Source organism: Mytilus edulis, chromosome 9 (genome assembly GCF_963676685.1).
Source record: "Mytilus edulis chromosome 9, xbMytEdul2.2, whole genome shotgun sequence".
Taxonomy (NCBI): domain Eukaryota; kingdom Metazoa; phylum Mollusca; class Bivalvia; order Mytilida; family Mytilidae; genus Mytilus; species Mytilus edulis.
The window spans coordinates 1176365-1203889 of record NC_092352.1 but is presented as its reverse complement, the minus strand read 5'-3'; the positions used below and the strand labels follow the sequence as shown (position 1 = coordinate 1203889).

Sequence of the window (27525 nt, the reverse complement as noted above, 5' to 3'; positions counted from 1 at the left end):
TTAGTTTTTCATGTTTAAATTATTTGAACTATTATTTTAGAATTCTTGTTTATCATGTTTATATATTATTGAGGTGAATTAGCCTTTGGATACACATTAGCAGCAAAATGTTTGTTAATACTTTAACCCCACAGCATTTTTGCACCCATCTCAACATGCTCAAGTCAGGAGCCTCTAACTTTGTAGGTTTTTCAACTGAAGTTCATTTATATGTTTTGGAGTTAATTATAACGTCCATTTTCTCTGAACAAGTACACATTTTTGTTTAGGGGCTAATTGAAGCCGCCTCCCTGTGCTGGATTATGTTGCTGTGTGGAAGACCCATAGGTGCCCTTCAACTGTTTTCTTGCTCTTTGGTCCCGTTGTTGTCTCTTTGAAACATTTCCCATTTCCATTCTCAATTTTATTATTATTTATCTAAGCAACAGACAATGAGTATAAAAGTTTTATTCACAATGTACTGAAGAATTCATCTGACATCAATAAGGTTAACTGTTAAACTGTGGTCCTCCACCAAAACTGGGTCGATTATTTTGAAAGGGTGTTGGTTGTCGGACTTTGTTGTATTCTATATTCTGTATGTAACGATTGTCAACGACTGATCTACCGGGGTTTATATTCTGCCCAGTCTGTCCCTGGTTAACACTATTATTACAAATAATATTCTCTGTATTTCTATTGATCATTGTCTGATTGTTATCATAAGAAGTTGGAGCAGGTCCTTGTGAAAAATTACTATTCTGATAAGGAATATAAGAACCAGAATTTTGATCATTTTGAACACAGTAATTAGAGTTATTTCTTGGTGCAGGTGCTTGCCAACTTGTATTGTCAGAACTTGAAGACCTTGCTGTTGCCTGCCAACTTGCATTGCTAGGATTTGAAGACTTTGGTGCCTGCCAATTTGTATTGTTAGGATTTGAAGACCATTCAGGTGCTTGCCACATATTATTATCAGAACTTGAAGGCCCTGATGGTGCTTGCCAATTTGTATTGTCCGAACCTGAAGGTCTTGAAGGTGCTTGCCAATTTGTATTTGCAGAACTTGAAAATCTTGAAGGTTCCTGCCAACTTGTATTGTCAGAACCTGAAGACCTTGAAGGTGCTTGCCAGTTTGTATTGTCAGAAGACCTTGAAGCTGCTTGCCAGTTTGTATTGTCAGAAGACCTAGAAGGTGCTTGCCAGTTTGTATTGTCAGAAGACCTTGCAGGAGTTTGCCAGTTTCTAATATTACTGCCAGATCTAGACTGTGTATGCTGGTTTGAATCACCCGAATCACTACAACCAGCAGGTGCTTGCCAATTACCACCAGATTGATAATTTGTGACAGGTTGTTGCCATTTATCACTTGACTGTTGGTTTGTAACTGATTGTTGCCAATTATCAGTAGATTGATTATTGGTGGCAAGTTGTTGCCAATTACTATTATCTGCTTGAAAAGGTGCATGATTTTGTTTAGTATGATTGTGTCCTTGCCATGCTTGCTCAGATGCATTAGAGTTCTGGTTGAAAGATAAATTACTCTTTGAGGCTCCAAATGGTTGGCAGTTACTGGTCTTTTGAAGAGCATTTGTATTACTCCATTGGTTAGATCCAAAACTGAAATTTGGCGGAGGTTTACTCAGATCTTGATTAAACATCAGCTGCCCCGAATTGTTTCCCTGTGGTGGCTGAAAACTATAGGTATTAGTATGAGGAGGCTGATTAAAAGGTCCAGAGTTTCCACTGAAAGTTTGTCCTCCTTGATTAACATTACTTGGTCCATTACTGGCATTGAATCGAGGCCTGTTTCCTTGATGTAGAGGTTGGTGAGGAAACCTTGGATTGTTATGGTTTGGTGGACCTCTTGGTTGAAATTTATTATGCTGTCCACCAAATGGAGCAAACTTTCTTGGACCTTGATGTCTTTGAGCACCAGGATTGAAATTACCTAAAATTTGAAAGAAAACATATTTTGTTTTATCAAAATAAATTGATTATCTTCTTAAAAAAAACACATGATCAATACATAAAAATTTTGATTCAGTTTATCAAATAGGACTATGTGGATTCAATTCATTTACTTTTGGGGTTACCAGTATATATATAACAGTGGATTGAGAAAAACTAGCATTTTCATGGATAATCAATTTTGTGGTTTTGTTAAAAACCTATATTAAATGATTCATAATTTGTTTAATTTTTAAATTCATGGTTCCCCTGTACCAAAGAAATCAAACTAAAATTGGTTTCCAATGAATAATAAAAATGTATTTACTGCTGAAGACAATTGTACTTGTAATGAATAATAATTAAGAAATACTTCATGGGGGCTTGAATATATCGTGATGTTACCACAGGTTGGCACATTATGCTAGGCCCTAAATATTTTACCCTGAGCGAAAGGGACAACCAGTGGTAAAATCACAATATTTTCATTTTAATTTGTGTTAAACTCAATACACATACTTTTCATACTTTTGATAAAAGAAGTTATTTCACTCAAAATGTGTTAAAACGGCAATATATCACTTTTAAATCATGCTTTGAGTGGGCAAAAGCCAAGTTTGTCTGTTATAGATCCTGTCCTTAATTGACAAATGAAAGTAATTTGTTTAAAAAGTGTGTAATATCGGAATCAAATCGGTAACTGGCAAATGAACTATTGTAAAAAGGCAGTTTATTACATGATCCTTAGACAAACAAAATTCAGCTGTTGTCTTTTGTTGCTGTATATCATATTAGTTTTTCGTTCATTACTTTATACGTAAGTTTTCTAGTTTGTATTGTTTTACATTTGTCATTGCAAGGCTTTTCATAGCTGATTATACCATGTATACTGTATAGGTTTTGCTCATTGTTGAAGGTTGTACAGTCACCTATAGATGTTGACTTCTATGTCATTTGATATCTGGTTGAGAGTTGTCCCGAAGACTTTAAACAGATTTGACCTCATTCTTGTGTCTGATTCTAGAAACTGGTTGAATTGCACAACACATTAAGGGAGGAGATATGAAGAAAGCTGCTAAAATCTGTAGATTAGTATGATGCTGATTATTAATCAAGGATTATCTCCCCTATAATACAAGCAAACACATTGTATAAACATTTACCTATTTGCCTCTAGATTAATACTTACTGTTTACATGGATTAACTCCCCTTACAAATCTACAAGACACATTGTATTACCATTTTTATGCATATCTGCCCTAGGTAAATACTTACTGTTTCCAGTTTGCTGTGGTTCATTGGTAACTTCATTTGACCTAGAGATAAAAATAACAGTAAATTTTACTAATTTAATATATCTAACATACCCATGCTCGATTAATACAACATATGCATAAAAAGCTCTGACACTTTTTGATTCAATGAATTGACAAAACCTTGAAAAAACTTTGTGATTGATTATGTTTATTGTTCATAACTAATATAGAATGAGAATAAGTTATACAGTTGAGTTGAAAATAAAGCTGAAAAAGAGGGAAGTAGAAATTAATTAGTTTGAAACAATAACCATACCGCATATTTTGTTTTTCAATAATAAAGATTTATATTTTGGGCATCATCAAATAGTGTATCAAATATAACAAGAGGCTCTCAAGAGCCTGAATCGCTCACCTTAATTCTTTTGGTTAAATCTCTCATCAATGATTATTTTGGCTTTTCAATTTATTTAAATGTTTTTTGGATCGTCCTATTTTCTTCAAAAGCCAAAAAAAATAATCATTTTCTCCTATGTTCTATTTTAGCCATAGGAGCTATGTTTCTTGACATACAAGGAAATAAAATATAAAATTTATACTAGATACTCTGAAACTCATTTAGCCTAAGTTTGGCTGAAATTGATACAGCAGTTTCAAAGGAGAAGATTTTTTAAAGTAAGTCAACATGATGAACAAATTGTGAAAAAAGTCTTTAAAGGGCAATAACTCCTTAAGTGGTCAATTGACAATTTTGGTCAATTTGACTTAATTGAAGATCTTATTTTGCTGAACATTATTGCTGTTTACAGTTTATTTCTATCTATAATTATATTCAAGATAATAAACAAAAACAGCAAAATTTCCTTAAAATTATCAATTCAGGGGCAGCAACCCAACAACAGGTTGTCTGATTCATCTGAAAATTTCAGGGCAGATAGATCTTGACCTGATAAACAATATTACCCAACGTCAGATTTGCTCTAAATGCTTTGGTTTTTGAGTTATAAGCCAAAAACTGCATTTGACCCCTATGTTCTATTTTTAGCAATGGCGACCATGTTTGTTGATAGATCATAACTTCGGATACAATTTACAAACTATATACCCTAAAGAACATTCAGTTAAATTTTGGAAGTATTTGGCCCAGTAGTTTCAGGAGAAGATTTTTGTAAAAGATTACTAAGATTTACGAAAAATGGTTAAAAATTGACTATAAAGGGCAATAACTCCTAAGGGGGTCAACTGACCATTTCTGTCATGGTGACTTATTTGTAAATCTTACTTTGCTGAACATTATTCCTGTTTACAGTTTATCTCTATCTATAATAATATTCAAGATAATAACCAAAAACACCAAAATGTCTTTAAAATTACCAATTCAGGGGCAGTAACCCAACAACAGGTTGTCTGATTCATCTGAAAATTTCAGGGCAGATAGATCTTGACCTGATAAACAATATTATCCCATGTCAGATTTGCTCTAAATGCTTTGGTTTTTGAGTTATAAGCCAAAAACTGCATTTGACCCCTATGTTCTATTTTTAGCAATGGCGACCATGTTTGTTGATAGATCACAACTTCGGATACAATTTACAAACTAGATACCCTAAGGAACATTCAGTTAAAGTTTGGAAGTATTTGGCCCAGTAGTTTCAGAGGAGAAGATTTTTGTAAAAGATTACTAAGATTTACGAAAAATGGTTAAAATTGACTATAAAGGGCAATAACTCCTAAAGGGGTCAACTGACCATTTCCGTCATGTTGACTTATTTGTAAATCTTACTTTGCTGAACATTATTCCTGTTTACAGTTTATCTCTATCTATAATAATATTCAAGATAATAACCAAAAACAACAAAATTTCCTTAAAATAACCAATTCAGGGGCAGCAACCCAACAACAGGTTGTCTGATTCATCTGAAAATTTCAGGGCAGATAGATCTTGACCTGATAAACAATATTACCCCATGTCAGATTTGCTCTAAATGCTTTGGTTTTTGAGTTATAAGCCAAAAACTGCATTTGACCCCTATGTTCTATTTTTAGCAATGGCGACCATGTTTGTTGATAGATCAAAACTTCGGATACAATTTATAAATTAGATACCCTAAGGAACATTCAGTTAAAGTTTGAAAGTATTTGGCCCAGTAGTTTCAGAGGAGAAGATTCTTGAAATAGTTTAGGAAAACAGACGATGACGGACGACAGACGACGGACGACGACGGACGCCAAGTGATGGCATAAGCTCACTTGTCCCTTCGGGACAGGTGAGCTAAAAAGAGATCTCAGGTTAACTTAAAAATTAATGAAAACACATGATGTTTAGATGGATCACAATCAGAACCACTGTTCATAGATGATATATTCCCTGTATAATGAATATTTTAATGAGTTAACTTTCATGGTATGGTTAGATTCTGTCATACCAAAGAGACCTGCATATTACTGTTCTATTTATTTTCTCCTAAAAAATCAGGAGCCATGGTATCAAGGGCAATCAACAACCTGCCAAATTTATCTATATACAAGAATGTGTCCATAGTACACGGATGCCCCACTTGCACTATAATTTTCCATGTTCAGTGGACCGTGAAATTGGGGTCAAAACTATAATTTGGCATTAAAATTAGAAAGATCATATCATGGGGAACATGTGTACTAAGTTTAAAGTAGTTGTGACTTTAACTTCATCAAAAACTACCTTGACCAAAAACTTTAACCTGAACTTCGCCCTTTCATTTTCTATGTTCAGTTGATCATGAAATTGGGGTCAAAACTATAATTTGGCATTAAAATTGGAAAGATCATATCATGGGGAACATGTGTACTAAGTTTCAAGTGGATTGGACTTCAACTTCATCAAAAACTACCTTGACCAAAAACTTTAACCTGAACTTCGCCCTTTCATTTTCTATGTTCAGTTGACCATGAAATTGGGGTCAAAACTATAATTTGGCATTAAAATAAGAAAGATCATATCATGGGGAACATGTGTACTAAGTTTCAAGTGGATTGGACTTCGACTTCATCAAAAACTACCTTGACCAAAAACTTTAACCTGAAGTGGGACGAACGAACGAACAAACGGAGGCACAGACCAGAAAACATAATGCCCCTCTTCTATCGTAGGTGGGGCATAAAAATAAGGTCCATTACTATAACATGTTTGACTTTACTGTACTTACTGTCTAAACTTTTTCTTGTGGCTATTTTTAGCACCAGGAAGTAGATCACCATCAGCATTTTCTTGTTGTTTTTTATTTCTATGTTTGGCTTTAGCTCTTTTTTCTTCCTCATCATCTGAGTACTCTACAAACTGGAATGTAAGAAGTTTATTTAATCAGGCTGATAATTTTCTTGTCTGATATTTTTTAAATAATTTTTCATGCTAGTCTATTATAGGTAACTATATTGTACTTATTGCTCATTGTTGAAGGCCTTATAGTGCCCTGTTTACACCTTTTGGTTTGGTGTGGGTTGTCTCATTAGAAATTAAACCACATCTCCTTTAAAATTCTTTTAAGATGTAATTCCACCAAATCGTGGTACGTCACATCCGGTGTATAAGAAAAAAAAGGTAGAACAAGAATGTGTCCATAGTACACGGATGCCCCACTCCCACTATCATTTTCTATGTTCAGTGGACCGTGAAATTGGGGTCAAAACTTTAATTTGGAATTAAAATTAGAAAGATCATATAATAGGGAACATGTGTATTAAGTTTCAAGTTATTGTAACTTTAACTTCATCAAAAACTACCTTGACCAAAAACTTTAACCTGAACTTTGCACTATTATTTTCTATGTTCAGTGGACCATGAAATTGGGGTCAAAACTATAATTTGGCATTAAAATTAGAAAGATCATATCATGGGGAACATGTGTATTAAGTTTCAAGTTGATTGGACTTGAGCTTCATCAAAAACTACCCCGACTATCGTAGGTGGGGCATAAAAAAATATTCCTTTGAATTTGACAGTTGTAGGTAATTAATCCTACATTTTATTGCAGTAAAGTATTTCTGTGTCATAAACATATGTCTTCGGTGTTTCAAAGCACCATTATTTTTTTATTTGGGGTTTCTATAGAATATTTCGTAGACTTGAGGTTACAAAGTTACTGAATCTTGTACACAGGTTAAATAACGGGAGAAATTTGATTGGTTAACTTCCAGTGATGGTTATTTTCTAATATGCAATGAAATGTTATGTGAATTTTTTTCTATAGTACTGGACAGGATAAAACTTTACTCATGCCAAGTATTTCTTTATTTGAAACAAAGATAAATTTGCCACATATTTTTGAAAAGTGCAAATTTAACAAAGACTAATAAGGGAAAATTTTGAAGATGCCAAAGAGGAAACAAACAGAATTAATCAACAAAAGACATAGGGAAAGAAGGTGCATCCATTTCCTTTAGCTATATAATATCAAAACTTAGGAAAACATTAATAAATGGAGAAAGTGTCAATGGGACATAAATGAATCAGGGGCATAATCATATTTCTGAAAGATACAATCCTGGTATTACCTTAGCAGGTGGTTCATTATTATTTTTTTTTATCTAGGAGTGTATTTTTAGACCTGTAGTATTGTACATCCTGGTATTACCTTAGCAGGTGGTTCATTGTTATTATTTATCTAGCAGTATATTTTTACACATGCAAAATTGAGAATGGAAATGGGAAATGTGTCAAAGAGGCAACAGCCGAAGGCCACCAATGGGTCTTCAATGTAACGAGAAACTCCTGCACCTGGAGGCGTCCTTCAGCTGGCCCCTAAACAAATGTAGTATTTTATATCCTGGTATTACCTTAGCAGGTGGTTCATTGTTGTCTTCCCATGATGCATCTGAACCTTTTATTCTGAAAACAAAAATATTGTGTTGTATTATTCTGATTATTTGTATAGGGCATATGGGATTTAAAACATAATGAAACAAGTGAAACTGTGAAGTACTGCTCACTGATGGTACCCCAGCTGAAATATTTCCGTAAACAGGAAGTTGTTGAGAAGTGAATCTGAAAACGCATCACACGGTATTGTATTGTAGTTCCTGAGAAAAATTCGACAAAAATTTTCAACTTGGCTATCACTTGTAAAATGATAAATGTGTTCTGTAAACAGGAAGTTGTTGAGTGATGAATCTGAAAACACATCACATGGTATAGCTGACTTTTATAAACCCTGAAACCAAATTTCAGAAACCCTTGTTTTGTAGTTCAAATAAAAATGTGACAAAAATATTCATGGGAGGGACAGACTGATGGACGGATGGACAGACAGAGGTAAAACAGTAAACCCCCACTTTATAAATAATCAGAAACTGTCAAGTATCACAGGAAAGATGTCGAGACAATCATAACATGTCTGAAGAAAGATGACAGGCAATAAACAGATATTGGAAAATTAATATATATGTCTGAATGAAAATGTCTAAAAATTAGCTACTGAGTACACATGTAATATGTAAACGATAACTGTTTCAAAACACCTGTTGACTACATATTTTTAAGGCTGTACATCATGAAATATTCAGATTAATTCATGTATTCTATAGAGGTTAATTTTCCTTATATCATGTCTAATACTTGGTTTTTAAGGAAATAAAGAGAATCTGGTGAACTTTATGATTTTTTTTTGCAAATAAATATATGTTAAAACATAAATGTTATGTACTATGTAAAATATCAAATACAAAAAAGTACCTTGTTATACTGAAAATTTTGCAAGTTTGCAAACATTGTGCAGTGAGGTATGTTCACTGTTTAATATAGCTATCTGAATGAGCACTTTCGTTCGTGGTAAAGTATTAAGCATAAAGGGCCAACCCGTGATAAAATCAGTATAAATTCAAGCCCCCATGAATTATTTCTTAATTAAACCTGTAATCAAGAGCTATAAATAAGTAATGAATGATTTATACATGTTATATGACATCATTCTTCCTTATTAATACATTCAATATTTTACGCAAATTTCAAAACATATATATATATATGACATAATATCTGTCTGATTTCTTACTGTTTCAAATGTTCTACAAATACATAATTTGTATACTGATCCACTTTAGGGGCACAGTACATCTTTGTTCCTATAGAAACCTCTTTGTTGGTGATATCTTCAAGTGAGTTGAATCTTACTGAATACCATGGTAACGCTACAGGTCCAAAAACTTCAAAAATCTGACCAAAAAAAAAATAAATTTAAAATATTTATATACAAAAATTTTGGACTTATAATATAATTTGTCAATGCAATCAACAAATTGAAGAGCCTTGTGATCAAGAGGAATTCATATATTTTTAATCAAGTAAACCATCTATCTAAATATTTTGCTTCCTGCATTATTCTTAATCATTTTGTTAATTTCCTCTTTATGATATAATTTTTAAAATAAATATGTGAGAAGACTGCTCTTTAAAATAATGTAATTTGATTGCCAATCAGACAATTATTCACCAGAGAGTAAAGAACAAATAAATAAATGATTTTAGAAATTAAAAAGAAGAAGAAATGTGGTCACTATTGAACTTGTTTTCTTGCTACATAACATAAAATTTACTGTAAATAAAAAAAATAAAAAAATTGAGTTATCTCCCATTAGGAGCTTATTTTTATTTCTGTATTCTTTTTAAGTTCAGAATCAAAGTTTTGATTATTTCAGTAAAAGTCTGAACTGATCATTGCCAATTGTTTGAGATTCAAGATGGAAAAAGATTCTTTTATTACCTGAACTTTAAAATAACAGTATAATGACTAACAAATTTACAATCACAAGTACACACCAAAACAAAATGATTATATTAAATACTTTATCATATAGTTACTGAAAGCAAGCTCAAAGTGAAAATATGTAATCAAGGACAAGTCTAATGCAGTTTATTTAAGACCTACATGTTTTTCGAACCAGCAAAATGTATACAATGTGTAATTGTTGGGCTATCATAATATCTTCATGAAGCCTTCAAATTATTTTTCTAAAATTCTGGATGTGCCAGTAACACATGACTAGCTCCATCAGCTTTTAATCTACAGTAATGCCAGAAAAAGTCGGGACAAGTGTTGGATTTTAATACAAAGCCAGGAGGAGTGAAGGACATATGTTCTCAATAGCCGAAGACTCCTTTCAGAGTGACAGAGGCATTTACAACTGACCTTTCCACAGGATGCTCTTCCTTCTAAAAATAGAATTGTGTCTTCATTCAACGGCGGCATATTATCATTTGATTGTACCACAACTGAAAAATATAATTTCTATTACAACAGTGTATGTTTTTTAGCTGACGATATATGTGGATGTAAGATAAATTAACACAAACTTTAAAGTAAAATTACTCAACTTTTCAACCAATTTTTAGATTTATGAAATAAACAGACACTTTTATATTGTTTTTCCCATCAAATATATTGCCAGAAATATAAAAGATTAATCATGTTAATAGATCAATCTGCAATGTTCAGATGTTTTCCTACAAATTGAAGTTGCAGTAAACAAAATAATGGATTTTGTCTAAGTGAAAAATTAATCCTTGTGAGCACTGAATGGTAAATATTGCTTTCATTTTGCAATTTTTTTAAAATAAACAATTGTTATTTGGATGGAGAGTTGTCTCATTGGCACTCATACCATATCTTCCTATATCTATTGAATTGTGTTTTGCTAGCATTAACAAATTGCATGAAATTCACTGACTAGGATCTCAGTAATGATCAGTTCACTACACTATTTTTTTAGAGCCATTGAAGATACTGAGAAACCTATATATAAACCTTGGAAGATCAAAATATCAAGTCAGTACCATATAATGTTCTGGTTGCATTTTATGCAATCTTTACCCAAAAACTGTTTTATCCATTACTAAACCAGATTTTTTTTAACTTATGAAGAAGGGATCTCACTGTACAGTGCCCTTTCACATGTTTAGCTGCACATTAGCGTCTGTGTTATGTTTCATTGGCAATCATACCACATTTTCTTTTTTATATAAAACTTTGTACTTGAGAATGTACCTTTTGGATTATAGCTCTTCATCTTTTATATAAGCTTTGGATTTCAAATATTTTGGCCACGAGCATCACTGAAGAGACATGTATTGTCGAAATGCGCATCTGGTGCAAGAAGATTGGTACCGTTAATTTTATTTTTATTTCATATATACATATGATTTCCATCTCTATATTTATAATTACCTAACACTCCTATTACACTGGTAACATCCCCAATATGTATGAGCTGTACAGATTCATCTACTGTTATAGCTAAGTCTTCTAAAGGGGGTAAGTCCTGAAAAAATTTTGTAAAACTTTATATAAGTTTTCGTAATAAACTTACTTCTTATCAGTTAGTATTATTCATACTTCAAAATATCTGATCATGGGTTAGTTTAACACACATGATCAAGAAGGATACATTAAATATTATCAGAACTTAACCTCAGAAATTGTCAAACTATGTGACATAAAGTGGTCAGAATAACCCAATGCTGATTATTTTTGTTAATAAACCAATGATGTTTCTGGTAACATATTTGGATGCCAGTGCAGCCCTACATGTAGCTGATGAAAGACTTCAGTCATGTCAGTCTATCATTGATCTAATTAAAAAAAAATATATATCTTTTTAAAGTTACATCATCAAAATAAATAGGGTAGGTAGGTCGGTATTTCCATTTTATCTTTTGCGCCCTGATTTGGAGTTGTGCCAAGTTTACCCTTACTTTTTATGATTGGGAAAAAAAGGCAGCAAAATGTTTATTTCATCAAAAGAGTCGTGAGTTTCCTTAAAACAGCTATCATATTCATGCGCCATAATAGGCTCTATTGTCCGGAACTGTCAACTATGTTTTAGCTCGCTCTCTCTCTTGGCTCTCCATTGTAAACCAAAGATCATTGTATACATGTGTTAATCTAAAGCTGTATTAAACAAGTAACATTCAATTGCAGTTAAGTAATGACTTAATGCCCTGGTGTAGTTTCTTCCTTACTGGCGTGGTGGCAGCGTGATACGAATTTACGCCTACAAGAAAGGTTTATTATTCATCATATTGTTGAGACGAACATCGGGACTGACTAAAACCTGTCTAGGTCATCCGTAAATAAATATTTACCGTGAAACTTAATCTGCATTATAAATAAGCAAGAGCATAATACAATGGCAAATACTCACAGAGCACCTAAACAGTGGTGCCTTACTAAAATTGAAACTGTAAATTCATTTGAAAACTGGAGACAAAACATAATATACACGTTATCATTAGACCCACATTTTGCACCATTCTTAGGAGACAATGTACAATGGGAAAAGAAAACTAGGTTTGGTCCCAATCGTGGCTTTTTGAATGATGGTGAAGATGTAGCCGAAGCAAATAGGCGTACACGTGAACAAAAAGTCAGCATGTTAGAATTAATGCTTGGTCAAATAGCCAATTATTGCCCAGTTATATCTAGAAACACTATAGTAAAAAATTCTACTTCTATTGAAAATATATGGCAAACCATCCGTTTACATTATGGATTCCAATCAACGGGTGCTCATTTTATAGACTTTGCAGCAATACATTTTGAACCGAACGAACGTCCAGAAGACCTTTATCAACGAATAATGGCCTTTGTTGATGACAACCTGCTCCGACGCGATACCCAAATAACGCATCACGGGGGCGCAATCGTGGAAGATGAAGAAATGACACCTTCACTTGAAAATTTTGTCGTTCTAACATGGTTAAGACTAATACATACAGACCTACCAAAACTGGTCAAACAAAGATATGGAACAGAATTGAGATCGCGAACATTGTCGTCAATAAAACCGGAAGTTTCGCAAGCGCTTGACTCATTACTTGAGGAACTCCGTAATTCTGAGGATGCAAAAGTTATGCGAGCAGCTACTTCTAACTTTCCTACAAAATCCAAGTTTGTTCATGAAGAAAAACTCAAATTATCTTATCCACGCTCTATTAAAAGTTGTCCGTTGTGTAAAGCAGCAGGTAGACCCGACCGCCACTTCCTCAGCAAGTGCTCTTTTTTACCGAACAGCGACCGAAAATACATGGTTAAAGCCCGACAAATTGCTGGAATATTAGATAATTCAGATGACGAATTGTCAGACGTAGAAGTCGACACTGTTTCTAAACCTATGCATTCAGTAAACCGAGTCCAAGTCCGTCAGTCTCCGTATCTTGATGTGTTCCATACACATTATAACACGCGTCTAACTATTGATAGTGGTCATGGTGGTGCGACCGGCAACATGTTGCGTGCTTCCGCAGCTAAACGAATGGGTATTGAAATAAAGTCTAGCTCACAATCTGCACATCAGGCCGATGGATCTTCACCCCTCAAAGTCATTGGGGAAGTGCACACTAATTTCACACGTGATGGACGTGAACTACATTTTGAGGGTTTAGTCGTCGAAACTTTGGATGTAGACATCTTGGCTGGTATTCCTTTTATGGAAAAAAATGACATTTCTATCCGTCCCGCTAAACGTCAAGTAATACTGGGTAACAATACCGTTTATACTTATGGCTCCGTTCAAAACACGTCCGAACATCATACAGTCCGTCGGGCACACGTTTTACGTGCTCCAGCTCAATTTACAACTATTTGGCCTGGTGATTTTCTTGAAATGCAATTACCATCTGATATTTGCTCAACTGATGATACATTCGCCATTGAACCAAGATTAGAGTCGCATGTTTCATTAATGCAGGCTGTAAAGGATTCAAACGTGTGGCCCCCGCCAAATTTGATTACAAGCGTTGCCGGCAGAATTCGTATTCCAAATTTGACACAGGAACCCCATAGTTTAAGACGCAACGAACACTTTTGTCAAATACGATCAACATATGTTCCTGAGTGTAAAAGTGATGTCGTCGAATCAATTAAAAACAGTGATAAAATAAATCAGCCAAGATTGACAAATCATTCAGAATCAGTAAAAATTGACCCAGATAATTTGTTGTCTCAAGAGTTAAAAGTAAAATTCAGGGATACAGTAAAAAACTTTGATGATGTTTTTGACCCACATTTCAAGGGATACAATGGTGCTGCCGGTCCATTTCAAGCTAGAGTGAACATGGGACCAGTCCAACCACCGCAACGCAAAGGCCGTGTGCCGCAATATTCCCGTAATCAACTAGTAGAACTTCAACAAAAATTTGATGAACTTGAAGCAATTGGTGTTTTCAAACGCCCTGAAGATATTGGCGTATCTGTAGAGTATGTTAACCCGTCCTTTTTAGTTAAGAAACCAAATGGCAGTTTCCGTTTAGTTACCGCATTTGCAGACGTAGGTCGATATAGCAAACCCCAACCGTCACTCATGCCAGATGTTGATTCAACCTTACGTCAAATAGCACAGTGGAAATACATAATAGCTACAGACCTTACTAAATCGTTCTACCAAATTCCACTTTCGAGTGATTCAATGAAATACTGTGGTGTAGTAACCCCCTTTAAAGCTGTGCGTGTGTATGTGCGCTCTGCAATGGGCATGCCAGGCTCAGAAACAGCACTTGAGGAGCTAATGTGTCGTGTTTTAGGTGATCTGGTAGAAGAAGGTGTTGTAGCTAAAATAGCTGATGATCTTTATTGCGGTGGAAATACCCAACTCGAATTACTACAAAACTGGACAAGGGTTCTCCAGGCTCTGCAAAAGAACAGTCTAAATTTGTCTGCTACTAAAACGATTATCGCACCCAAAACTACAACTATTCTTGGATGGATTTGGCAATTGGGAACTATCAAAGCCAACCCGCATCGTATTTCTACCTTATCAATTTGTCCACAACCAGACAAAGTATGTGGTTTACGGTCTTTTATTGGAGCGTATAAAGTACTCGCACGAGTAATACCAGATTGCGCTTCATTACTAAGTAAACTTGATGATATTGTAGCCGGTCGAGAATCTAAAGAAACTATAAAATGGTCAGAGGAACTTACTGATATATTCTCACAGGCCCAGAAAGCTCTTTCAACAAATCGTTCAATATTTTTACCTCAACCAAATGATCAACTATGGATCGTTACCGATGGTTCTGTGAAAAAACATGGCTTAGGCGCTACCCTTTACATAACACGTGATGATAAAATACATGTTTCTGGATTTTTTAGTGCAAAACTGCGAAAACGCCAACTAACGTGGCTGCCTTGTGAAATCGAAGCACTGTCTATTGCCTCAGCTATTAAGCACTTTAGTCCGTATATCATACAATCAAAACATAACACTTGCATATTGACCGATAGTAAACCCTGTGTTCAGGCATTTGAGAAGCTGTGTAGGGGAGAATTTTCAGCAAGTCCACGTGTTTCGACATTTCTTTCAACAGCCTGTAGATATCAAGTAACAGTAAGACATGTAGCAGGAGCTGCTATACTTCCGTCCGATTTTGCAAGTCGCAATGCTCCAGACTGTGAGGATTCAGCCTGTCAAATCTGTACATTTGTACAATTTACTGAAAATTCAGTTGTTAGACATATCTCAACAAAAGACATTCTTGAAGGGATTCAAAAACTTCCGTTTACAAGCAGGAACGCCTGGATATCAATCCAAACAGAATGCTCGGACTTACGGCGAACACATGCTCACTTGCGCCAAGGGACCCGACCGTCAAAAAAACTTACCAATGTGAAGGACATAAAACGCTATTTGAACAATGCGTGTATTGCTAAAGACGGTTTACTCGTTGTTAAGAGAAACGAGCCGATGGCTCCTACACGTGAATGTATTGTTGTTCCTCGTCAGGTTTTAGATGGACTACTTACATCGTTACACATCAAACTCGACCATCCTTCAACCTATCAACTTAAATCTGTCGTACACCATTACTTCTTCGCACTTGATATGGACAAAGCAATTGAAACTGTCAGTAATGGATGTCATCAATGTGCCGCTCTTCAAAAAATTCCTCACAAGTTAAATGAACAATCTACAGGTGACCCACCAGAGACAATAGGGTCTGCATTTGCTGCAGATGTGATGAAGCGTGAACGACAGCTTATCCTAGTTGTGCGCGAATATGTTACGTCATACACAGCCGCTCGCTTGATCACAGACGAGCGCCAAGAAACTTTACGTGTCTTTATTGTGTCTTTGTGTTGAACTATGTCCACTAGATGGACCATTTGCCGTTGTTCGTACCGACCCTGCACCAGGATTCCAAGCTCTGGTCAACGATGAACTGTTGCGTCGACATAGAATTACCATAGAAGTTGGTCGTTTCAAAAACAAAAACAAAAATCCTGTAGCCGACAAGGCAATTCAAGAGTTAGAAGACGAAATTTTGCGACAAGATCCGAATACACGATGTATATCACCCCTGTCACTCACTCTGGCTATTGCCCGTTTAAATTCTCGCATTCGTAACCGTGGGTTATCCGCAAGAGAAATGTGGACTCAACGTGACCAATTCTCAAACAACCAAATACCTTTGACAGATCAGAGTCTTATTCAGCGTCAATATGATTTACGAAAATCGAACCACAGGTACAGCGAAATTACTAAAGCTCCCTCTGGAGCCCTACCCGAATCTCCGCATTTAGAAGTTGGTGATCTAGTTTACTTATATAACGACCGAAAAAAAACTTGTGCTCGTGACCGATACCTAGTTGTTTCTACAGACAATTCTTGGTGCAACATAAGAAAATTTGTTGGTTCTCAGTTACGCAATACATCATACCGTGTAAAAAGGAGTGATTGTTATAAAGTCCCGTCACTATTAAACACTTTACGCCAACAGGATACTTATAGTTACGACAATTCTACATCTTCAGACGAGGACGATAATACAGGAAAACCACAAAGCCCGCCTAAACCCCCTGACATTCCGAATGTAATATCCATTCCTCATTTACAGGAGTTAGAACCGGAACTTTTCGAAAACGAACCAAGTGACTTAGGCTTACCAATAGGCGAAAATGAATTACAGCACGAACCTGATGATCAAGTAAACACCGATGTAATTCGACGATCCACACGGGAACGCCATCCTCCTAAATTTCTTCAAGACAATTATTTGCTATCTTAGTGAGAGACAAATTATTGCGTTCTAATATAACTAGTGTGGACCATTAGCACAAAAAACAATTTGCGTTGGAATAGCAAATTTAAATATTATTTGTTTGATTATTATTATGTATAAGTGGGGCAGAATAATCCCCGATATCACTTGAGGGCAGTCTACCCTATGAAAGTGTGTTTTTTTCTACAATTAATATGTTTGTTCTTGTAACATTTATGCAGAGTCTTAAAAGTAACTTTAATTTCATATATGAGAGAAAAAAAAGAAAAACTGGTAACGCCATAATAGGCTCTATTGTCCGGAACTGTCAACTATGTTTTAGCTCGCTCTCTCTCTTGGCTCTCCATTGTAAACCAAAGATCATTGTATACATGTGTTAATCTAAAGCTGTATTAAACAAGTAACATTCAATTGCAGTTAAGTAATGACTTAATGCCCTGGTGTAGTTTCTTCCTTACTGGCGATGATTATGAACATTGTGATATATCAGGCAACACTATCTTCACTTTAAACACGAGTTCAGTTTATTTTTCACTTTACGACGGAAATAAAATGGCTTAGGGTCGACACTCAAAATAGGGTTGGTCAGGTAACCGTAATCTTACATCCCAGCTCCTTTGTTCTAACTGGGGTGATCTGAGCCGGATCACCCCTACCAGATCACACCAACTTGAGTTTCTTTGTTATGCATGCTTTCCTTTGTTCTGTAACATTTTGGCGGGAATGTCAAATCCACTATAAAACTTATAATTAAATGTTTAATTATACGGAAAAGACTATCTACTGTGGATTCATTTTTATTCGTGGTATACCAATTTTCGTGGGTTTCGAGGGTCACAGGGAACCACAAATTTAAGAATTCAACGAAGAATAATCCCGATAAAAATGTATAGAGTCGGATGTTTATTTCTGGTTATGTTATGCAGTTCTAGTATAGTGTTGAATAGCGATAAACGTTGTAACATAACACGTGTTTTTTATTAAAAGAAGATACAAGTATTTTGATTAAATCAATAATTAATATATCGAATATCAGTGATAATTTACTTTTTAAACTTGATTAAAACTGTTCATGGAAAATAACTGCAAGTTGTTAATTACCGTGTCATAGTTTGGTTTACTAGTGATTGAAAATCAATAGGATTAAGTACAGGGATATTGCCCGTAGGTAATATTGTTTATGACAGGAACATTTATTTTCACACCTTTTACTCATATGACTGTTTATTGTATCGTGATTAGGAAAATGAGCTTTCAATCATAAAGTTTTGATTGCCTTATAGAATTCCGACAAGCATTTATAAATTGTAAAACAAACAAATAATTAGTTGTCTTTGTCCATTATTGTAATAGAAGTTTTCAATGAACACTTTAATCTAAAATGACCAAGCGAGAATTTTGACAATTTAAAACTTTTTCAATGAATTCCTTCTTTTTTGTTTGTTTATATTATTGATCAAACCAAGGAGGTTAAATGATCTACTAAACATTGCTAAATCAAAACAAAATCCACGAATTACGTATCAGAATATTTTTTTTGTAATCAGCGATCCACGAATATACCACGAAACGTCTTTTTTTCTCTATCCACGAAAATTGATACCCAAGAAAAGAAATGAATCCATAGTATCAAAATTCACGTAGAAAAAATCCAGTGTATATGCTGGGATTCAAACTCAAGACCTTAAGCATATCAAGCCACGACACCACCACTACACCAGGATGACTGGATACGAACTATCAGTAATTTAACATACTTAAAGGAAGCAAGATATTTTTATAATTTAGGGCGAGTTGGCATACCTTTATTCAGTGGGGTTTAAACCCTTTCGTTAAAAAGTGAGTTGTCAGTGATTGTTCAGTTTGATTTTACACTTTTTCAAAAGTGGGGAGAGTCGGTAAACAAGAGTGGGGCGATTTTTTCATAAAGTGGCGATATAGGTTGGGCCGATTGGAAGGTGGGGCGAGTTGACATTGTATGATATCTACTCATCGTGTTTGGGGGTCAAAAAGGGTATAAATCATATAGTAATGTATAAAGTATATTATAATGGTTGTGTGGCGTTCTAAACTAGATTTCATGAATTGTAAATGGTTTTTCGTCTAATCTAAAACAGCTGGGATGTAAAATAGTTATCCCACTCGGACTTGGTGTGTCAGTGTTAGATCACCCTCTGGCCTCCGACCATCGGGGTGATCTTACACTGACACACCGCATCATCGTGGGATAACTATTAAAGACATATATTTTTTAGGCCTAATCATGATAATTGTATTCATGTAAGAGAAAAAAAGCATTCTTACACTGCACACTCCAATATCTACTCTATATATTACCTCAGGAAATAATTCTCCTTTTGTTCTGATTTCTTCCTTACACAGTTTGATTTGTTTATCTGTCAATGATGAAGTACTGGAATGTCTGGATCTACTACAATAATTCAATTACATTATTATTGTTGTGGAATCAAACCTAATATTGGAAAATTTCATATACACAAAAGAAGTATACCTAAAACGACAAAGTTATTTTTTATTTACCTGTGTATATTATTTTTTTTCAAAAGTGATTATTTTCTAAAGGTTATTAAGTATTTCGCAGTGGTGTCTTGCCATGGCTTTGTTTGGACATTTTTGTTTGCTTTTTGGCCTTGAATAATTATCCTTAATATTTTATTAACTATGTATACATATTTAATTTGCATTCAGGTATCGCAGATCAAATTTATTCCTTCATAGTGTGTTAAATTACATTTTTTGATTGAGTTAAGCCTTCCAATTGATATTTTATCGTGTCTTTTTCTATGTTGTGATGTTATACTATTGTTTCAGGAAAAGGGAGAAGGTTTGGTACCATTAAAGCATTTAATCCCGCTGCAAATTTTTGCACCTGTCCTAAGTCAGGAATCTGATGTACAGTAGTTGTTGTTTGTTTATGTAATTTATATGTGTTTCTCGTTTCTCGTTTTTTACTTAGATAAGACCGTTGGTTTTCCCGTTAGAATGGTTTTACACTAGTAATTTTGGGGCCCTTTATAGCTTTTTGTTCCGTTTGAACCAAGGCTCTGTGTTGAAGGTCGTACATTGACCTATAATGGTTTACTTTTATAAATTGTTATATGGATGGAGAGTTGTCTCATTGGCACTCATACCACATCTTCTATATATATCTATGTATTATGTCTATTCTTCCATCAGATAAGTCTTAAGTCTATATCTTTTTTTAAGGAAGAGGACAATAAACATAAACGTGTAAAATCCTTTTTAAAAATCATTAAACATCACATGTTACATTGTACAAATATTTTCAATTTAATACTTTTTATTTCATATTAAACATATAAAATTAATACTGAATCAATTGCTTTTTCATGTTTATCTTACAAGCTTCTAAAAGACCTTATTTAACTCTAGTCTCTATAACTCTTATCATGCTTGGAGATATCAGTTTTAATTGATTAGAAAAGCCTAGCCATTGTTGCTTACCAAATATTTTATATCTATACTGCAATTTATGGAAAAATTATAAATTTCAGAATGGAAATGGTGAATATGCCAAAGAGACAAAAACACAGCCAAAAATAATAAATGTTCAGTTATATCATGTATATTGTTTGAACAATTTTTCTATAAAATCCTGTGAACTAACCTCTGCGGTTTCTTAGCTTGTTCTGCTTCATCTTCAGACTCCGACGAAGATGACGATGAAGTAGAATCACTAGATATGTTATTTTCTACATCGGATTCAGGCTCCACTTTTATACGGTACTGTCCAGGATCAATCTGACTGGTGATGACACAATCATCATCAATTGGTTCTACTTTAACTGTCACAATGTTCATGGCATCAGATTGTTTTGATGAGATTTCTGTTGATACTGGTTCTGCCGATTTCATTTCACCATCAGGAGATTCCATAACTTGCTCATTGTCTTGTTTACATTCTTTCTTCTCACTACTACTACAACTAGTATTTATTTGACAGTTTTTATGCATGCTTCTGTCATTTGTATTATTAACAGAATCATCACCAAGTACATTACTCTTTTTGTTTATTTCCATACTTGTGACTTCTGAATCTGTGACTAGGAGTTTACTAGGACTATCTAAAACGACGGCTGAATCCTCAGAGTTGTTCCCCTTTCCAATCACTTCCTGTAGCTTGTTCAAATTTTCTCTAATTTTTTGTAGCTTTTCAGTTTTGTTTTGTTCCCTTTGAACATCATGTGATTCTCCCTCTTCATCAGAGATTAATACTTGACCTCTATCTACATTTATTATGTCTCCATCATCATTGGAAACCTTTACTGAGCTACCCTCTATTTCATCACAGTCAACAGCAATACAATCATCAACGGCTTTATCCATGATCTGAAAAATAAGATGACAGTATAGTTAAGTAAAGTATTACATTGATTGTAATTGTGCATGTTTACTTCCAATTAGATCCACAACATCATGATCAATCAGTGCTCCAGCTAGAAATTGAAAGGACAAGCTGCCAGTGGAGAACAGGGCACTTTTTAAGGTTTGGAAAGTCTACTTCTAAATTTATTTGTCTACCTTTTATGTGTGTATTCTAATATGACATGCTTTATTTGCTAAAGAGAATAAACCCATGCTCTAAATCCAATAAAATGTGTTTGCACCATGCAGTGCATAGTCTTCTAATAGTTCTATCGGTTAAAAATTCATTGTACATGTAATGGAACAAGATTCTAACTTGATCTATAACTTGTCATACATTGTAACTACATTAAATAACAAACAATCCTACCACTAAATTCTTCAAACAATTTACTAAAAAAAAGGTAAAAAATCCAAAATTGTCATGAATGTCATAGATACCAGGACTAAATTTACTGAATGTCATGTCATTCCTCAATAATACAATGTCTTTTAAAAAATGAGTTATTTCCCTTTAAACAGAAATCTTTGTATTATAATTAGGGTTCATGTGGACCCTATGGCTAAAATGGCTGCATTTTCACCTCAAAATCTACTCTGAGTGCAGATTAACCTGTGCATCTGGAAAAGTTTTAAGGCATATAAAACCAGATGCTCCGCAGGGCGCAGCTATATACGACCGCAGAGGTTGAACCCTGAACAGTTGGGGCAAGTATGGACACAACATTTAAGCTGGATTCAGCTCTAAATTTGGATTGTGATTAAATAGTTGACACAGCATAGGTTTCTGACACAGAATGAATGTGGTCTAATGAACTTAAAATATTTTTTTTGCCTTTGAGCAATTCACTATGCTGTTGAATATTAATCCTCTCAAAAAAATGTTTGAAGAATTTTTTTTTTTATTTATGAAATCTGAAATGAGAAAAATTTACCCCCCCCCCCATTTTTTTTTTCACATCCCCCTTTCCCTTTTTCCAAAACTGATCTCAATTCAAATTCCTAATGGAGTTTGCAACAATAACTACTCATTTAAATACATCATAAAATATTAAAATGTAAAATAAAGTGCTTGTTATCACTGATTGGTAAAGATTGTTTTAATTTATCAGTTGGTAGTAAAAGTGAATATACATTGTATATTGTATAAAACAATGATTTAAGTTGATTCAACTACTATTCTGGACAAAGAAAGATAACTCCAATCAATTGAAAATTTCTTGCTATTGCACAATATTGTGCAATTAGATATTTCTTGCTCTTGCGCAATACTGTGCAATTGAAAATATTTGCTATTGCACAATACTGTGCAATTGAAGATTTCTTGCTATTGCGCAATACTGTGCAATTGAAAATTGCTTGCTATTGCACAATACTGTGCAATTGAAGATTTCTTGCTATTGCTGAATACTGTGCAATTGAAAATTTCTTGCTATTGCACAATACTTGATATAATAATTTTGGATCCTGATTTGAACCAACTTGAAAACTGGGCCCATAATCAAAAATCTAAGTATATGTTTAGATTCAGCATATCAAAAAAACCCAAGAATTCAATTTTTGTTAAAATCAAACTTAGTTTAATTTTAGACCCTTTGGACTTTAATGTAGACCAATTTGAAAGCGGGACCAAAAATGAAGAATCTACATACACAGTTAGATTCGGCATATCAAAGAACCCCAATTATTCAATTTTTGATGAAATCAAACAAAGTTCAATTTTGGACCCTTTGGGCCCCTTATTCCTAAACTGTTGGGACCAAACCTCCGAAAATCAAACCCAACCTTCCTTTTATGGTCATAAACCTTGTGTTTAAATTTCATAGATTTCTATTTACTAGTACTAAAGTTATGGTGCGAAAACCAAGAATAATGCTTATTTGGGCCCCTTTTTGGCCCCTTATTCCTAAACTGTTGGGACCAAAACTCCCAAAATCAATCCCAACCTTCCTTTTGTGTTCATAAACCTTGTGTTTAAATTTCATTGATTTCTATTTACTTATACTAAAGTTATTGTACGAAAACCAAAAATAATGCTTATTTGGGCCCTTTTTTGGCCCCTTATTCCTAAACTGTTGATACCAAAACTCCCAAAATCATTCCCAACCTTCCTATTGTGGTCATAAACCTTGTGTCAAAATTTCATAGATTTCAATTTACTTAAACTAAAGTTATAGTGCGAAAACCAAGAAAATGCTTATTTGGGCCCTTTTTGGCCCCTAATTCCTAAAATGTTGGGACCAAAACTCCCAAAATCAATCCCAACCTTCCTTTTGTGGTCATAAACCTTGTGTTAAAATTTCTTAGATTTCTATTCACTTTCACTATAGTTAGAGTGCGAAAACTAAAAGTATTCGGACGACGACGACGCCGACGCCAACGTGATAGCAATATACGACGAAAAATTAAAATTTTTGCGGTCGTATAAAAAGAAGATGTGGTATGATTGCCAATGTACAACTATCACAAAAGACCAAAATGACACAGACATTAACAACTATAGGTCACCGTACGGCCTTCAACAATGAGCAAAGCCCATACCGCATAGTCAGCTATAATAGGCCCAGATAAGACAATGTAAAACAATTCAAACGAGAAAACATACCCTAGATAAATTTAATCCAAATGTATAACTTGTTTTAGAAAATTGGATTTGGCAGTGCACTTTTTTCATCCCTGCAGAAGATGATAAAATAAACAAACAGTCTAGTGTCACTCGATATGGTCCACAGTTTAAATCACCAATTATTGTCATGTATCTATCGTTCATCTTTTGTCCATTTCAATCAATGCAGTTCACTTCAATTATTACCTATGGGCAATAGATGAACAGTAGATACAAGTCGAAGTTCAACTTTCAAGGTTTTAGCTTTTCTTCTTGCTTGAAGAAGATAAAGCCATTTATTTTGGCACATGCTGGAGGAATGAAAAAAAATTCTCAGCAAAATCGTTATTTTTTGAAATTTTTCTAAAACATACAAATGTAGAATATTTTTGAATTTTGTTTATCTAGGGCAAGCTATGCCTTAAAAGTATTCAAGTTACACAGGTGTGTCTGTACTCAGGATAAATTTTGATGTGAAAATGCAGCCATTTTAGCCAAAGGGTCCTCATGAACCTTAATTAATATTTCATCAACGCCTTCTATGAGTAAGAGAAGGTACTTTAAGTACTTTTAATCTGTCTCCATAGCTTACATTTGTAAATGTCTTATATATCAGGAATTAATTTAGTTGCTCTTATCTTTTTCCACAGCATTAATATCTTTCACAAAATGTGGATACCAAATTGTGTTTCCATATTCCACGTGCAGTCATACCACCACAATGTATAGTCTTAAAAATGTATATTGATCCTTAAAGCTAAAAGTTTGGTTACTAATGGTGGAGGAAGCTGTTACTTAGAGAGAACCACCTGGACACTAGATTGTAGATTGATCTCCAGGTCATAAATTTTTTTTTTTGGCAAAAACAAATAAACAAAATAGAAATAAAAAGAAATAAAATTAATAAAACTTAACTAAAAAAGTATATATATCATGTTAAAAAGGTCAGTTTTTTTATTGAAATAATTGAAACATTTATTTTCTTCATCCCCTTTGGATAATATTATTTAGTACCTGTAAAAGAAGCAAAATTTGAAATTATTAGCTGATAACATATTTGTAAACAAGGTTTTATAGTTATCATGGTTATGTAATCTAACAGTTTATCAGTCATGCTCCTTGATTCAGGTAACCTTAATTGCTAAACAGCATGAGATCACACCTGGTTTTTGTGTCTGTCCTTAAGACTGTCATGTCAGACACAATGTCTCTCAAAGTTATCAATCTCAGCATGTCCTTAAGAGTACTGTAGTAGGGGCATCTTTGACCAACCAATGCCCCCAAAGTACCCATTCTAGTTTAAACTCTGGTCTGGGTACCACTACCAGAGATGTGGAATCCGGGTCCGTTCACGCCCATTCATGTTTGCACCCTATCACGTTCGCCCCCTTTCACTTTTGTACCCTACACGTTTGCGCCCAATTATTGGTTTTGTGTTTAAAAACTTTGTAATCAAGTTTTGGCAAGTGTATTCCTATTGTAAGTATATTTGTTGTCATTGTCTTAAATTAAAGTGAGACACATGTTTTTTTTTGTGTTGAATAAATCTTAATCTTGTTTTGGTTAAGTGTATTGCTAACTTTTTGTTCATTGTTTCAAAATGAAGTTAGACTATGACAACTTATTTTTTGGTGTTGAATAAATTTTCATCATGTTTTGGTTAGTGCATTGCTATGATTTTTTGTTTCATTGTTTCAGATAAAAGGGGCCAAGCTGTTTAAATCTTTTGTGTTTTTCATTTAAAATCTTCAAGGTTTTTACTCATACGAAGCTAAATACATGCAGTATTTACATCAAATCAATTAAAAACAACAATCTTGGTTTTCTAATTATTCAACTGGAATTTTATTTAGAATTGGGTGCTAACATGGGAGTAGTCCAAGATTACTCTGACGTCCAACGGCTGTTTTGCCAGACAAGCTGGGGCCGTGGGACGTCAGAGCTCGTCCCATATCAAAAAGTGGATATTTGCCCACCCAAAATAGATGCGCTGCTTCATCGCTTCTGGTGCCAATTGAGGGCCATGGAATTATATAAATCGGGCACCAATCTGTTCATTTTTCATTTATCTCTTCATTTATGTAAGTTTCACCTACCTGCCAACCTTTATTTTTCCATATTTTAACGGTTTTCACAGAGACCCATCGATTTCTGCATTTTGACATTCATTTTCAAAGATTATCACGTGACCACGAGAAAACATTGCAAATGACCATAATGTAACACCTCGTTCATTTACGATGCAAGTTATCTAAATGTCCGAGAGCTTCCGATTGTTATCGTGGTCGAAACTAAATGCTTAATACCGATCTCCTGTAAAGGAGGTGAAAAATCGTGGTTAGCTTCTAAATGTTAAACATCGATCTCCTATAAAGGAGGTGAAAACATATAAATATTTGCATATTTGAGTCTCGAGGCCACGAACTCTCTCGTAACTTGACGTCCATTTGAAAGTGAAAGTCAAAATGCAGAAATCGATGGGTCTCTGTGAAAACTGTTAAAATATGGAAAAATAAAGGTTGGCAGGTAGGTGAAACTTACATAAATGAAGAGATAAATGAAAAATGAACAGATTGGTGCCCGATTTATATAATTCCAAGGCCCTCAATCGGCACCAGAAGCGACGAAGCAGCGCATCTATTTTGGTTGGTCAAATATCCACTTTTTGATATGGGACGAGCTCTGACGTCCCACGGCCCCAGCTTGTCTGGCAAAACAGCTGTTGGACGTCAGAGTAATCTCGGACTAACATGGGAGGTGCGAATGTGTAGGGTGCGAAAGTGTATTGGGCACGAACGAACCTGATATTAGAGATCTGTGCATATCTCTGAAATCACCCTTCTGCTATTTTTAGCACCCAGGCTGCAAGTCACCGGACCTTCAGCACTGTAGCCATCAACCTTAACCACTAGACCACGAACTCGCATATAAATTTAATTATATAAAATAAAAAAAATTGCACCATTCCCAAAATCACGGGGGAAAAAATAAAAATGGAAATGAATGTGCATGGAATATTTCATTATTTGCTATTGTAGTAGTGACAATTGTGAATTATTATGGCAATGGTTTTTATTCAGTATAGCGGAAATTGAAAACATTTTTAAAATGTAAAGATACAGATTATGTTTGTAATTATTTTTTGTCTGAAGCATGGTTTTTTTTTTACCTTGAGAATGTTTTGATATTAACCGGAAGCACATGTTTGCAAATGTAAACTCTAAAATCATGAAAATGAACCGTCAAATATACTTGGGATTTAAATATTTCCAAGATATAGTTAAAAAAAATATCATCATGT

General features: G+C 34.4%; 1 protein-coding gene across 4 annotated transcripts; it reads right to left on the bottom strand.

Annotated features, from left to right (window-relative positions):
* Nucleotides 1–388: 388 nt before the first annotated feature.
* On the bottom strand, nt 389–27454 carry LOC139487455 (H/ACA ribonucleoprotein complex non-core subunit NAF1-like). Of its 4 annotated transcripts, none has more exons than XM_071272252.1 (11): nt 27394–27439; nt 20862–21583; nt 19550–19643; nt 11382–11475; nt 10347–10429; nt 9213–9373; nt 7999–8050; nt 6372–6502; nt 3206–3246; nt 1235–1930; nt 433–1167 (listed from the first exon to the last, which is right to left on the bottom strand). In XM_071272252.1, exons 2-11 carry the CDS (start codon nt 21578–21580, stop codon nt 683–685), a joined length of 2556 nt encoding a protein of 851 aa, XP_071128353.1. In that variant the 5' UTR covers nt 21581–21583; nt 27394–27439; the 3' UTR covers nt 433–682. The 4 variants fall into 4 exon arrangements, with proteins under 4 accessions (XP_071128351.1, XP_071128352.1, XP_071128353.1 ...); XM_071272253.1 differs by having other exon boundaries at nt 19550–19640; XM_071272250.1 differs by having other exon boundaries at nt 389–1930; nt 27394–27454.
* Nucleotides 27455–27525: the final 71 nt, after the last annotated feature.